General features: G+C 42.0%; 1 protein-coding gene across 1 annotated transcript in view; it reads left to right on the plus strand.

Moving 5' to 3' along the window:
• Positions 1 to 15,782, plus strand: part of LOC137335333 (AP-1 complex subunit gamma-1-like) — a 133,486-nt gene that overhangs the window by 63,693 nt on the left and 54,011 nt on the right. Inside the window, exons 7-8 of the mRNA XM_068000661.1 lie at positions 1,164 to 1,259; positions 4,978 to 5,058. Of these exons, the coding sequence (XP_067856762.1) occupies positions 1,164 to 1,259; positions 4,978 to 5,058 (177 nt within the window). The remainder of the gene's footprint in view (positions 1 to 1,163; positions 1,260 to 4,977; positions 5,059 to 15,782) is intronic.

Here is a 15,782-nt window from a genome sequence, read left to right on the forward strand (position 1 = left end):
ACCACTTGGTGTGGCATTGAGTCATGCAGGACAGAAGACTGGATTGAATGCTGGATTGTCCTGCAGTAGATGTTCTCAACCTGACAGTAGCAAAGTGTTACATTTGTCCATCGCCCCTGGTTTAGGGAGGGTTAAAATCAGCCAGAGTGCCCCTTCTTGATTGTTATCCAGTGACTCTCCCTCTTGCTGGATATTTGGCAACATCAAGTGCGGGCATGATTGCCCTGTGACTGTGATGCCCCCACAGTCAAATAGTCAGACACTTTGTCCAGCCTTGCATATGAAGAATAGCCACTTTATCAAGTTACCAAAGGGCAGTTGGTACCTGTGGAACTGTACCCCAGAAAGAGTCAGTGTCTTGAAGAAAAGCTGAAGAGGGAGAAAAATCTATGCTGAATGACTTGCACTTTCTTTTGATCATTTGGAAGACTTTTTGGGTTAAATTTATTTTTCACCCCATGAGAATGTTAAATGTTTTGCTTTATCTCCCCAATGGCTGTGATTTTATCCAGTGAACAGCTGAGCCATACAGACCAGACAGGCAAGGTTACTGGTCCGATCCCTGCTCCCTGATAGGGAAGAGAAAATTCAGCCAGGGTTCCTGCTCCTGATTGCTATCTTGTGACCCCTGCTGGAAAATGAGCATTGGATGGGGCTAGGATCAAGAGCTGGCTCAACTATGATACTCCCAGATTGAATAGCTCTAAATCCTTCTGCTCTTCCACATCACCCAGCTTTCCCTCACTCAAAGTATAATTATTTTTTTAACCAAAATGTACCACCTCACATTTACTCACATTGAATTCCAGCTGCCACTTTTTGTCTACTTCACCATCTTATTAATGTCCAGTTGCACCTTCCTTTGGATCTCAGAATTATTATTATGCCTCCTATTTCAGTATTGTCTGTGAATTTGGACACCACTCCCTCTAGCCCTATATCCAAATCATTGATGTACACAGTGAATTGAGAAGCTGCTCTTAACTCCCACTCTCTGCCTCCTCCCTTCTAACCAGCTTTTAATCCAATTTCCTACCTTCCCCTGACGTAGAGCAAGGTTATTGAATTGAGATGATCAATGTGACCAATTTCAATGTTAATTTCGGTTATTCATCAATGACTTGCAGGTTCTATTATGTAATGTGTGTTCTCTTCAATCGTAGGTCGTTCCACAACTAGTCAAATCCCTGAAGAATCTGATTATGTCTGGTTACTCTCCAGAACACGACGTGTCCGGAATTAGTGACCCTTTCCTTCAGGTAACTTGCTAAATCTCCACTAAAGAAATATCCTCCCGATATTTATTGATGTGTTTACTTTCAGAAATGACAAATATTCAGTAGAGTGTCCTGGTCCCTTTACGTGTGAATGACCATATAATTTGAGATGAATAATCTTTGTCTAAACCGATAAAGCACAGAGGTAAATAGGCAATATTAATCTTTTTTTCCCTCTTCTGTTCCTGGCCATTTTCTCCCCATCTCTCCTGAAGGCATTAATTCCATGGTGGGGTACTATTCCATGGTGGAGTACTAATTGGCAGTTGCCACCTCACCCTACTGGGCATTGTTCTTGTGTGAGCCAGAATGATAACTATTGTCAAACTGTTTGGCTGGAGGGGAGCAGCATGGCTGAGCCCAATCCTATTCCCACCCAGCGCTCGCAATGCATGTTTCCAGTAGGAGTGGAAACCCTGGCTGATTTTCCTCTCCGATACCTGGGGACCCTGTGACCAGTTGAAGCACCTTAGCTGAAACCAGCTAACTTGCCACAACACAGATCAAATCGTTTAAAATGATCCCCTCATCGCTCACTCCCCAACATGAAGGAATAGCCTTTCCTTAGTAACTCAGTCAAAGCTTTCCATAATTTTAAAACCCTTGATTAAATCTCCCCTCTGCCTTCACTGCTGTAGAGGAAATAGTCTCAGTATCTTAAGTCTCTCTTGATAACTCTTGTTTTCTATCCCTGGCATTAGTCTGGTGAATTTATCTTGTGTGCTGTCTATGGCTTTCATGTCCATTTCTGTAATGGGTGCCCAAAACTGTACACTATATCTAACCATTACCAAGCACAAAGTTTTTGTTATTACTTCATTCGTGTGCTCTATGCTGCTATGTATAAAACCCAAAATGCTATTGGCCTTTTTTATGGTTTTACCTAACTGCACTTGCACTTTCAGGGAATTATGTACTTGTTCCCTCCCCCACCCCCACCCCCCCCTCTGAAATCCATACCCTTCAGTATCTTTCCATTGAGTGTATTCTCCCAACTCCTTGTTTTTCCTTCAGAAATGTATTACTTCCCAAATTACATTGCATTGTCTGCCCATTCTGCTAATCTGTCTGCCTGACAAGCCTTTTACATTCCTTGCTGTACGTCAAGCCCCCTACTATTGTCAGCAAATTTCGAAATAGTGTTCCCCGTGCCCTAGTCCAAATCATCTATATACTGAGAACAAAAATGAACCAAACATTGACTCCTGAAGTACATCACTTCCAATTCTTCAGTTCGAGCAACATCCATTAACCCTGACCCTTTGTTTCCTGTCTGTCTATCCATGATGTGATATTTCCTCTTCTACCATGTCTTTTTTTCTAAAGCTTCCTGTGAGACATCTCATCAAATCAGTAATCTATATACACCATATCTACTGCATTTCCTTTATTGATCCTATCAGCCACTTCAAAAAAAACTTTATTAAATTTGTCAAACACTACTTGCTTTTAACAAATCCATGCTGTCTGTCTTTAATTAACCTGTATATTTCCAAATGCTCACTCATTTTATCTCAAATTAAATGGATTTTAAAAGTTTATCCACAAGTGATATTAAACTAGTTACCTAGGTTATCTTTCTCATCCTTCTTGAACAAACGTGTTACATTGGCTGCTCTCCAGTCCCACAGCACAAATTGCATATTTGAGGACTGGAAAATTATGACCAAAGCCTTTGCTAAATCCTCTCTGTTTTCTTTCAGCATCCTAGGGTGCATGGCATCATGCCCCGATGACTTATCCACCTTGACTGCTGCTATTGTTTCCTTTTTCTTGTTATCTTGATCAATTGCTCCATATCCTCCTATATAGCTAGGTGTTCATTTCCACCATCATTTGTAAACACTAATGCAAAATATTTAATACCTACGCCATAGCTTCATGCTGTACAATATATTTTCCTTCATTCTATAGTGCTTCTGCCCTCACTTTAACTACTTTACCTTTTATGTATATAGAAGTCCTATTATTCCCGGCAAGCCTTTTTTTATTTTTACTTTTAGCACCCGCTCTCCCCTCTTTTTTCTCCCCCACCAATTTTCACCTCCCCACCATACTTTTTACGTTCTTCATTTTCTTGAGTATTGTTAGCCCTAGTTTTATCAAGCCTCCCTTTTTAAGTTTCTGGTTAGTTTTTATCTCTATTTGATGCACTGCTTTTTCATCGTCTCCATCTTGTAAATGTTGTGTGCCCGACTTATAGCTCACAAAAGCATCAGTGAAGGAAAGCTGGTATAAATAGAGGCAACACTGCTGTTAACCTCGATAGGGATCACCATGAATCTGATCAGAAGACCCATGCAGATTAGTTGCTGGTTGTTTCTGTGATCAGGTTTGTTCAAGGTATAACTCTTATTTTACACAGTTCTCGTTTACGGCAGTGGGTGAAGCCTCCACTGAGTTCTGGCAACGGTAGCAAACATGAGAGCAGCAGTCATGTGATGGAAAAAGACTACCCTATAGAACGTTTTCATTGCATGCTTAGTTTGATGTATTTTACCTTTTTTAAATAGGGAATCTTCCTCAAAATGAGAAAGAGGGTCTTTGTTTGTCACTAAGACATTTTCTAACTCGTGGTTCTGAAACTTTTGTGGGCTGAGTCACACTGAAAAGTTTTCATAGCCTCTCTCTTTCGACTAGGCATGAATACTGACTGATACCTGCAAATCTGCACAAAAGATGTCTACAAAACTTGTTATTTTTCCACTTTTACTTCTATTTCTCTTGCACTTCTGTTTCTATCTCTCCTACTTGTGTATCTCTTTCCTTCTCTCCACTTCTGGTTTTCCTTTTTCCCTTTCTTTCCTCCTCTTCCGATTTTCTTTTACTTATTCGTTGCTCCCCTTTCACTTCCCACATTTTTCTTACTCTCTCTCCCTCCTTCCTTTCTTCCCCGCTCCTCACTCCTTCCTACCCTTCCCATACCTCTCCTTCCATCTCCCCCTCCCTGCCTCCTTTCCTTCCTGTGCCCTGCGCCTCTCCTTCCTTCCTTCCTGTGCCCTGCCTCTCTTTCCTTCCTGTCCTACCCCATCTTCTTGCTCCCTGTTCTTTTTTCCATATCTCCTGCAGGGCTAACATTTCATATGGAGAGAAGGGAAGGACGGAGCGCCGGGCCAGCAGCAGATGAATTGGGAGCAGAGTGAGAGTGTTGAATGGGAGTGAGCCCCCTCATCCTGCCTCGCACTTTCAGACCATTGTACTAACTTAGAATACAGCAGCTGCCAGAAACTTGCAGGAATGTACTGTAGAACATCACTGTGTTCCTGTTATCCAATAAATTCTGATTAAAACCTTTTTTTAAAAAAAAGTTGAATTGTTGCATGGTTTGAGCCCTCTGGTTAATTTTGCATGCACCACCAATTCCCAATGTACAACCTCTTTACATACCACAGCCAGCAGCTGTTCATGCTGCATCTATTGGACCAGATGTACAGATTTTCAGGATGACACACACTTTCATGTGCCATCATCTGGTCAGAAAACTAGATTTTAACTTCTATTATTACTTTCTCTGCTGTAATTCAAAAGATTTTAATTTGTAAATGTTTTTTTCCCCAAAGTATTGTAACAACCTTATGCTTTAATCCCATCAGTTGGTAGACGCACCCTTTACAGTTGTGGGCTGTTGTTCTGTTTGAGCTTCTTCCTACACTTGATGTATTACAAGATAAATGTGTATTTTTTTTTTCCTGCTTCACAGGTTCAGATTTTAAGATTGTTGAGAATGTTGGGGAAAAGCGACGATGAAGCCAGTGAACAAATGAACGACATTCTCGCTCAGGTGAGCTGCTTAGGGATGCGTTCCAAAGCACAGAGTGCGTGCTAAAATCTGGTAAAGGGGGAGCTTACTTTCAGGCTACAAGAACAAAAGATTGGAAAGAGAAAAGGCCATTTATTTCTTCAGTCATTTACTATAAAATCCAATCTCACTTTTGCAGATGTTTTAATGACCTACAATCCTGCGGTACAACTTTACTGGGTTTTATCGCAGACATGCTTTGACCTTCAGTGCGACCTGTACCCCAAATTGTAGTGTCTCTGGATTTGGACACTTTTATTCCTGAAACGCTGGTACCAGTCCTGTATATCTTTCTAATCCCTGTTTAATGTGGAAGCTGTTCCTTTTTCTTTGAGTGCTTCAGCTGAGTCTGCATTCAGTATATTAAGTGGTAGTCTCTTCCTTGAGGCCTCTACAAATGAAGAATTCATTCCTTCAGTTACATTTAGCTTGTGGTTTCCATAGTTCAATCTTGTCCCCAAGCTTCTCTTAATCAAAAGCAAAATACTGTGGATGCTGGAAATCTGAAATAAAAACAGAAAATGCTGGAAATACTCAGCAAGTCAGGCAGCATCTATGGAGAAAAATAATGTTAACGTTTCAGGTCAATGACCCTTCGTCAGAACTGCAAGAAGTTGAAGGTTAAACAGTTTTCAAGCAAGAGCCAGGGAAAGGGGGAGGGGAGGAAAGAACAAAAGGGAAGGTCTCTGATAGGGTGAAGGGCAGGATTGATTAAATGACAGGACAGGAATGATTTACTCTCCGTCCTCGGCCTCTTTCACCGTTCCAATGAAGCTCGAGGAACAGCACCTCATCTTCCGATGAGGCACGTGACAACTTTCTGGACTCAACATTGATTTCAATAACTTCAGATCATAACCAGTGCTCCCATTTTTTTGGACTGCAGGTACTGGTAATGGTTCTGATGTTGCCATTTATAGCTGTTCTAGATCCATCTTTTGTTTCTTTACCTGTCCCATTACCACCCTCCTGGCCTTGCCATATCATCCCTTTTGTCATTTAATCACCCCTGTCCTTCACCCTACCAGAGACCTTCCCTTTTGTTCTTCCCTTCCCCTCTCTCTCACCTGTCCCCCTTCTTTCTCCCCCCCCCCCCCCCCCCCCCCCCCCAAAAAAAAATATTTAATCTTCAACTTCTTCCAGTTCTGACTAAGGGTCATTGACCTGAAACGTTAACTGTTTCTTTCTCCACAGATACTGCCTGACTTCCTAAGTATTTCAAGCATTTTCTGCTTTTACTTCTCTTGATTTTACAAAGTTTGTTTCACTTTGTCCACCTTATTGATTCCATTTGTAATTTCTAAATCTTTATCATCTATTCAGAGAGCATATTTTAAATGTGTTCACTTTGGATACTGTTGGGGAGATGGCTTATCAGGGGAAAGCAGCAAGACCAAGTTCGTGGCACCGTGGGTGGCTCTGCTGCACAGGAGGGGAGGAATAAGAGTGGCAGGGCTATAGTGATAGGGGATTCAATTTTAAGGGGAACAGATGGGCGTTTCTGCGGCCGCAAACGTGACTCCAGGATGGTATGTTGCCTCCCTGGAGCTAGGGTCAAGGATGTCACAGAGCGGCTGCAGGGCGTTCTGGAGGGGGAGGGTGAACAGCCAGTAGTCGTGGTCCATATCGGTACCAACGACATAGGTTTCTAAAAAAAAAAAGGATGAGGTCCTGCAAGGTGAATTTAAGGAGTTAGGAGATAAATTAAAAAGCAGGACCTCAAAGGTAGTGAACTTAGGATTACTACCAGTGCCACATGCTAGTGAGTAAGGGAACAGGAGAATAGACCAGATGAATGCATGGCTGGAGGGATGGTGTAGGAGGGAGGGATTTAGATTCCTGGGATATTGGGACCGGTTCTGGGGAAGGTGGGACCTGTACAAGCGGGATGGGTTACACCCGAGCAGGGCCAGGACCGATTTCCTCGCGGGGGTGTTTGCTAGTGCTGTTGGGGAAGGTTTAAACTAGAATGGCAGGGGGATGGGAACCTGAGCAGGGAGACAGGAGGGGGAAACAAGGATAGAAACAAAAGACGGAAAAGGAAGAAGCAGTAGTGGAAGGCAGAGAAAACAAGGCGATAAACAAATAGGGCCATGTGCAAAATAAAACTAAGATGACGAGCAATCTTAAAAAGACAAGTCTAAAGGCATTGTCATAATGCACGAAGCATTCGCAATAAGGTAGATGAATTAACAGCGTAGATAGATATTAACGGTTATGATATAGTTGCGATTACGGAGACATGGCTGCAGGGTGACCAAGGATGGGAACTGCACATCCAGGGATATTCAATATTTAGGAAGGACAGGCAAAAAGGTGGGGTAGCGTTGTTAGTAAAAGAGGAAATCAGTAATAGTGAGGAAGGATATTGGCTCGGAAAATCACTGTGGAATCTGTATGGGTGGAGCTAAGAATCACCAAGGGGCAGAAAACTTTGGTGGGGGTTGTCTATAGACCCCCAAACAGTAGTGGAGATGTAGGAGAGGGCATTAAAGAGGAAATTAGAGACTCATGCGAGAAGGGTACAGCTATAATCATGGGTGACTTTAACCTATGTATAGATTGGTCAAAACAAATTAGCAATAATAGTGTGGGGGAGGAATTCCTGGAGTGTGTACGTGATGGTTTTCTAAACCAATACGTTGAGGAACCAACTAGAGAACAGGCGATCCTTGACTGGGTATTGTGCAATGAGAAAGGATTAATTAACAATCTTGTTGTGCGGGGTCCCTTAGGGAAGAGTGACCATAACATGATAGAATTCCTCATTAAGATGGAGAGTGAAGTAGTTGAATCCGAAACTAGGGTCCTGAATCTAAATAAAGGAAATTACGAAAGTATGAGGTGCGAGTTGGCTATGATAGATTGGGGAACTTTACTAAAAGGGGTGACGGTAGATAGACACTAGCTAATATTTTTAAGTGTGGAGGAATTACAACAATTATTCATTCCTGTCTGGCGCAAAAATAAAACAGGAAAAGTGGCTCAACCGTGGCTTACAAAAGAAGTTAGGGATAGTATTAGATCCAAAGAGGAGACATATAAAATTGCCAGAAAAAGCAGCAAGCCAAAGATTGTTTAAGAGTGGAAAAAGAGTATGAGAGTAAACTAGCAGGGAACATAAAAACTGACTGTGTAAAAGCTTCTATAAATATGTCAAGAGACATTAATGAAGACAAATGTAGTTCAGAAATGGGGGAAATTACAATGGGGAACAAAGAAATGGCAGAACAATTAAACACATACTTTGGTTTTGTCCTCACAAAGGAGGACACAAATAACCTCCCAGAAATGTTAGGGAACCAAGGGTCGAGTGAGAGGGAGGAACTGAGGGAAACCAGTATTAGTAAAAAAAAATAGTGCTAGGGAAATTAATGGGGCTAAAGGCTGACAAATCCCAGGGCTTGATAATCTACATCCCAGAGTACTAAAGGAAGTGGCCCTGGAAATAGTGGATGCATTGGTGATCATCTTCCAAAATTCTATAGACTCTGGAACAGTTCCTACAGATTGGAGGGTGGCAAATGTAACCCTACTATTTTTTTTAAAAAGGAGGGAGAGAAAAAACAGAGAATTACAGACCAGTTAGTCTAACATCAGTAGTCTATGCTAGAGTCTATTATAAAAGATGTGATAACAGGACACTTGGAGGGCATTAATGGGATTGGACAAAGTCAGCATGGGTTTATGAAAGGGAAATCATGCTTAACAAATCTACTGGAGTTTTTTGAGGATGTAACTAGTAGAATAGATAGGGGAGAACGAGTGGATGTGGTGTATTTGGATTTTCAGAAGGCTTTTGATAAGATCCCACACGAGGTTAGTGTGCAAAATTAAAGCACATGGGATTGGGGGGAATATACTGGCATGGATTGAGAATTGGTTGACGATCAGGAAACAGAGTAGGAATAAACGGGTCTTTTTCCCGGTGGCAGGCAGTGACTAATGGGGTACCGCAGGGATCAGTGCTTGGGCCCCAGCTATTCATAATGTATAATCAATGATTTGGATGAGGGAACTAAATGTAACATTTCCAAGTTTGCAGACAACACAAAGCTGGGGTGGAATGTGAGCTGTGAGGAGGATGCAAAGAGGCTCCAATGTGATTTAGACAAATTGAGTGAGTGGGCAAGAACATGGCAGATGCAGTATAACGTGGATAAATATGAGGTTATCCACTTTGGTTGTAAAAACAGAAAGGCAGATTATCATCTGAATGGTGATAGATTGGGAAAAGGGGAGGTGCAACAAGACCTGGGTGTCCTTGTACACCAGTCGCTGAAAGCAAGCATTCTGGTGCAGCAAGCAATTAGGAAGGCGAATAGTATGTTGGCCTTCATTGCAAGAGGATTTGTGTACAGGAGCAGGAATGTCTTACTGCAATTATACAGGGCCTTGGTGAGACCACATCTGGAGTATTGTGTGCATTTTTGGTCTCCTTATCTGAGGAAGGATGTCCTTGCCATGGAGGTAGTGCAACGAAGGTTTACCAGACTGATTCCTGGTAAACTGGAGGAGAGAATGGGTTGACTAGGCCTATATTCACTAGCATTTAGAAAAATGAGAGGTGATCTCATTGAAACATATAAAATTGTAACAGGACTAGATAGACTAGATGCAGGGAGGATGTTTCCGATGGCTGGGGAGTCCATAACCAAGGGTCACAGTCTCAGGATACGGAGTATGCCATTTAGAACAGAGATGAGGAGAAATTTCTTCACTCAGAGGGTGGTGAACCTGTGGAATTCCCTACCACAGAAGGCAGATGTATTCAAGAAGGAGATAGATATATTTCTTAATGCTAAAGGGATATGGGGAAAAAGCAGGAACAGGGTACTGAGTTAGACGATCAGCCATGATTATTTTAAATGGCCTACTCTTGCTCCTATTTTCTATGTTTTACTTTGCATCCTTCAAAACTTTACACTGATTACAGTGAAAGAAAGTAACAGTGTTATTGCCAACAAACTTCCAAGACTTCACTGCATTCAGTGCCACGATAAAAGCCATGAATGCACCACTACACTCACAGGCACACCAATAAACTGCTCATGTTTCTGCCTGTGATTTCCCTCATTGTGTACTCCAGGGCCTCAGAGAGCTGCAGAAGAGAGGTTCAGTGCTTCCATAAGGGAGAAAAATAAATGAATTATCAACAGTTTTGCAATGTGGTTGCACATCCCACTGGGACTTGGATTGAGAGCTATGCTTAATAGATATCATTCCTAGTAATTTGGGCTGGATTTGAACTCTGACCAGATGTGAAAGCCCATTTTCATGTACTTTGTCTCAACTTCCAAATTGGAGGGTTTTTTTAGAATCATAGAAAATTTACGGCACAGAAGGAGGCCATTCGGCCCGTCATGTCTGCGCTGACTGAGAAACGAGCCACCCAGCCTAATCCCACTTTCCCACATTTAGTCCTTAGCCCTGCAGGTCACAGCTCTTCAGGTGCATGTCCAGGTATTTTTTTTAATGAGTTGAGGGTTTCTGCCTCTACTGCCCACTCAGGCAGCGAGTTCCAGACCCCCACCACCCTCTAGGTGAGAATTTTCCTAATTTCTGCTCTGATCCTTCTACCAATCACTTTAAATCTATGCCACCTGGTTATTGACCTCTCTGCTAAGGGAAATAGGTCCTTCCTATCCACTCTATCTAGGCCCCTCATAATTTTATACACCTCAATCAAATCACCACTCAGCCTCCTGTGTTCCAAAGAAAACAACACCAGCCTATCCAATTTGTTATCATAGCTAAAATTCTCCAGTCCTGGCAACATCCTCAAATCTCCTCTGCACCCTCTCCAGTGCAATTACATCCTTCCTGTAATGTGGTGACCAGAACTGTGCGCAGTACTCAAACTGTGGCCTAACTAGTGTTTTATACAGTTCCAGTATAACATCCCTGCTTTTATATTTTATGTAAGGAGTCGTACAACATCAGGTTATAGTCCAACAGCTTTATTTGAAATCACAAGCTTTCGGAGCTTTGCTCCTTCGTCAGGTGAGTGCAGGGTTCCATAAAAGCACAGCATATATAGTCAGAGAACATATGCTGTGCCTTTATGGAACCCTGCACTCACCTGACGAAGGAGCAAAGCTCCGAAAGCTTGTGATTTCAAATAAAGCTGTTGGACTATAACCTGGTGTTGTACGACTCCTTACATTTGTCCACCCCAGTCCATCACCGGCATCTCCATACCATTTATATTTTATGCCTCGGCTAATAAAGGAAAGCTTCCATATGCGTTCTTAACCACCTTATCTACCTGTCCTGCTACCTTCAGGGATCTGTGCACATGCACTCCAAGGACCCTTACTTCCTCTACACCTCTCAGTATCCTCCCATTTATTGTGTATTTCCTTGCCTTGTTTGCCCTCCCCAAATGCATTACCTCTCACTTCTCAGGATTGAACTCCATTTGCCACTTTTCTGCCCATCTGACCAATCCATTGATATCTTCCTGCAGCCTACAGCTTTCCTCCTCACTATCAGCCACACGGCCTATCTTTGTGTCATCCGCAAATTTCTTATTCATGCACCCTATGTTTAAGTCCAAATCGTTAATGTATACCACAAAAAGCAAAGGACCTAGTACTGAGCCCTGCGGCACCCCACTGGACATAGCCTTCTAGTCGCAAAAACACCCGTCAACCATTACCCTTTGTTTCATGCCACTGAGGCAATTTTGGATCCAATTTGCCACATTCTCTTGGGTCCCTTGGACCTTTTTACTTTTTTGACCAATGTGCCATGTGGGACCTTGTCAAAAGCCTTTCTAAAATCCATGTAGACTACATCAATTGCACTACCCTCATCGATCTTCCTTGTCACCTTGAAAAATTCAATCAAGTTAGTTAAGCATGACCTCTCCTTAACAAATCTGTGCTGACTGTCCTTGATTAGTCTGTGCCTTTCTAAGTGACCAGTTTATCCTGTCCCTCAGAATTGATTCTAATAATTTGCCCACCACTGAGGTTAGGCTGACGTTAGCAGTCCTCCAATCCTCCGGCACTACACCTGTATCCAGTGAAGTTTGGAAAATGATTGTTAAAGCCTCCGCTATTTCCTCCCTGGTTTCTTTGAACAGCCTGCGATAATTTCACCTGGCCCTGGTGATTTATCCACTTAATGCTATTCCCCTTAATACTTCCTTTCTCACTGTTTATCCCATCCAATATATCACACTCCTCCTCCTTAACTTCAGTCCCTGCGTCATCCCTTTTCTTTGTGAAGACAGATGCAAAGTATTCATTAAGAACCATACCCACATCTTCCTCCTCCACACATAGTTTACCTTTCTGGTCTCTAATAGGCCCTACTCTTTCCTTAGTTATCTTCTTGCTCTTGGTGCATTTATAAAACATCTTTGGGTTTTCTTTGATTTTATCTGCTGATATTTTTTCATGCCCTCTCTTTGCTTTCCTAATTTCCTTTTTAACTTCACCCCTGCACTTTGTATACTCTTCTAAGCTTTCTGTAGTATTGAGTTCCTGGTGTCTATCATGGGCTTTTTTTCTGCCTCATCTTACCCTGAATGCTTCTTGACATCCAGGGGGCTCTAGATTTGGCTGCCCCTTTTTCTTTGTGGGAACATGTTTACCCTGAACCCCTTTGTCTCCCACTGCTCTGACACTGATTTACCTTCAAGTAGCTTTGAAGCAAATTATTCCTGGACAGGAAAGAGATATTTAGATCTTATTTTTCTGCAATGTTTTTAAGTTTCCACAAAAAAAAAAAATGGCATATTCTATCCCTGGCCACTGGAGCTCCTGCTGGTCAAAATGGGACTGAATTGGTTTGAAAGGCTTCCCTGCTGAATAATTGTAAAATTGTCAGGATTGCAGAGAAGCATTATGCTCTTTATCTTAAAACTAGATGCCTAGAGCACAGAAGGACATTAGGCCCATTGTGTCTGTGCTGGCTTTTTGCTAGAGCAACCCAAAAATTAGGCAGATAGCTTTGTGTCTTTTAAAGGAAGAGTAGATAAACATATGAAGCAGAGGAAAATACAGGGATAAGGGCTCCTTCAAATGGTGGAAATCGGAAATAAAACAGAAGATGCTAGTAATACATGACAGAGACATCAGAATTTGGAAAGCAAAAAGATTGTCTAATGTTTTGACTGGATCCTTCCATTTAAATATCACAAAATAAACAAGCTCCTTCTGAAACTGCTTTTATGTTTCTCTGGCAGCTCGTGAGTAAGCTTGCCAGGTATGCTTAAGGACAGCCACCAAGACACTAAGGCCAGCTGTTGGGAAGACCCAGTTTAGAAAAACAGTATCCCAACTTCCTGACATGGCGAATCCAGCAAGTTTACCTTGCAATTGCTGCCGACTTCACAGTGTACAAGGTCCATGTGGCAGGAGGGGGCAAAACACCAATATAAAAGAATTAGTTGCCAAGAATTTCCATCCCCTCAGCGATGGGGGGAGATTCATTTAAAATTGTCATAAGGAGAAATCTCTTTACGCAGAGAGTTGTTAGAGCATGGAATGTTTTACCATAGAGAGCAGTTGAGGCTGAGACGATTGCATCTTTTAAGGGAAAAAAAATTGAAAAGGAGGGACTTACAGAGCTACTGAGAGCGCACAGGGCAGTATAGCTAAGTTTAGAACCATATAAGCTTAGAGCACAGAAGGCGGCCATTCGGCCCATCATGTCTGTGCCAACTCTTTACTACAACAATCCAAAATTAATCCCACTGTCCTGTTCTGACCCTATATCCCTGTATTTTCCTCTGCTTCATATGTTTATCTACTCTTCCTTTAAAAGATACAATGCTATCTGCCTGGTTTTTGGACCGCCCTACCAAAAAGCCAGCACAGTCGCAAGCACAGAGGAGGGGGTGTTCAACGGTTAACAGTCAAAGAAATAAAAATACATGAAATACAACGATCCCTCAAAGAAAAATGTTAGGTTAATGCTTCAGCTGTCGAACCTTCATCAGAACTGGAAGAAGGGCGAACCACTTAATAGCATTGAACACAACCAAATGGCAGGGGAAGGGACAGCAGGGCGGAAGCCAAGGCAGCCTGTTGTAGAGAAACAGTTGACCACCAAAACCGTTTTTTTTGAATGAGGCAATAAAAAGGCAAAAGAACAAAAAGCTGTGAATATAGTTGAGTAAGGCATAGGGATGATGCACACAAAATGGAGGTGAATCAAACAGGAGAAATAAAAAGTAAAACTGGAAATCTGAAATAAAAACAGCAAATTCTGGAAACGCGGAACATCTGTCAACACCCAAAAAGAGAGACCGATACCCTGGATGCAGCTGCTTCCCCCCCACCCCCCCCGGGCCAAAAAAAACCCTTAACTTCAACCTGCCTCCTTCCTTCCCACCCTCCCCCAAAGCCTCTGGAGCCATCGAGGGTGAAGGGAGGTATACTGACTTCACCCAGAGAGGCAATCAATAGACTTGAAAAGGTTTTTTTTTGGCAATCTGCAGAGAGATGAATAACTGCTTTAAAAATACACAAAAGTCATCTCAAGCAGTCAAAAGGCGTTAGAAAAACAAGGGGTTGAAAACAGACTTGGTTCTCCATGCTAGCGATAACATTTTGTTTGATTATTTTCCAAACTGAAAATAGGGGAATTTCCTTCCCCTTTAAGAAATGACTATTAGTGAGAAAAACAAAAAATGCTGGAAATACACAGCAGATAAATTAACATTTGAAAGGGAAAGAAAGGTTAATGCTTCATTTGTGACCTTTCATTATAAGATCTTGTACTTTTAATCCTTGACTATTAGTGGTAACTGGGCAAAAGTACGAGGCAGGAACACTTGGAGAGTTCTTAATAGCTTGTACCCACAAGGATACAGCTAGTGGAGTCCTGAGCTTGTTCCTGCAACATATTGTACACTATACTTTTAATTTCCTCAGAGCTGCAATAGAATTGTCTTATTATTTTCTAACAGCAATCATCTTTGACCACATTTTTAGTGATACTGCGACAGTAATTACAGTTAAAAGCAAAATATTGCGGATGCTGGAAATCTGAAATAAGAACAGAAAATGCTGGAAATACTCAGCATGTCAGGCAGCATCTGTGGAGAAAGAAACTGTTAACGTTTCAGGTGGCTGACCTTTTGTCGTCTTAGGCACAATCTGTGTTGAAATGACAGGAATTACCATCAATGGCACAGATTATTGATTCGCGTTTTGATTGTAAAGTTCTGGATGGCAGACAGAGTAAAAGGCCATAATATAAATTCGGGAGTTTAAAAGTTGTAAATCTTTCAGGTTTCACTCCACGGTTGATACCTTGACCACAAAGTTATGTCAGATTCTTAAATTCTCCAGGGTTATTGGAGCCATGTCGTGCTCTTGCACCCCTCAATGTCCGTTTGTTCTCTATTTATCTTCCTAGCGTTAAAAATATTGAAAATTCCACTGATTGGTCAGATCTGTCCAGATTCCTTCTGTGCAGATTGCAGGTATTCCAATGTAACCAAGACTTATTTGTCGTGGTAGAAAAGATATTACAAAGCACCAGCCAGTGTAGCAATAAGTCACAGGCCAGAATGTCCCAGCTTTGATCCCTAGCCTGTGCCAAGTTATCTGATCTTATCCTTGGCAGCATTTGAAATGCAAATATTGGCCTCCCCATCTCTGGGCTAGGGATGGGGAAAAAGCAGCAATTAATTCCCACTCCTGAACATTATCCGGTTACCCCTGCCCGAAAGTGCATGTGTGAAC

Source organism: Heptranchias perlo, chromosome 19 (assembly GCF_035084215.1).
Source record: "Heptranchias perlo isolate sHepPer1 chromosome 19, sHepPer1.hap1, whole genome shotgun sequence".
NCBI lineage: Eukaryota > Metazoa > Chordata > Chondrichthyes > Hexanchiformes > Hexanchidae > Heptranchias > Heptranchias perlo.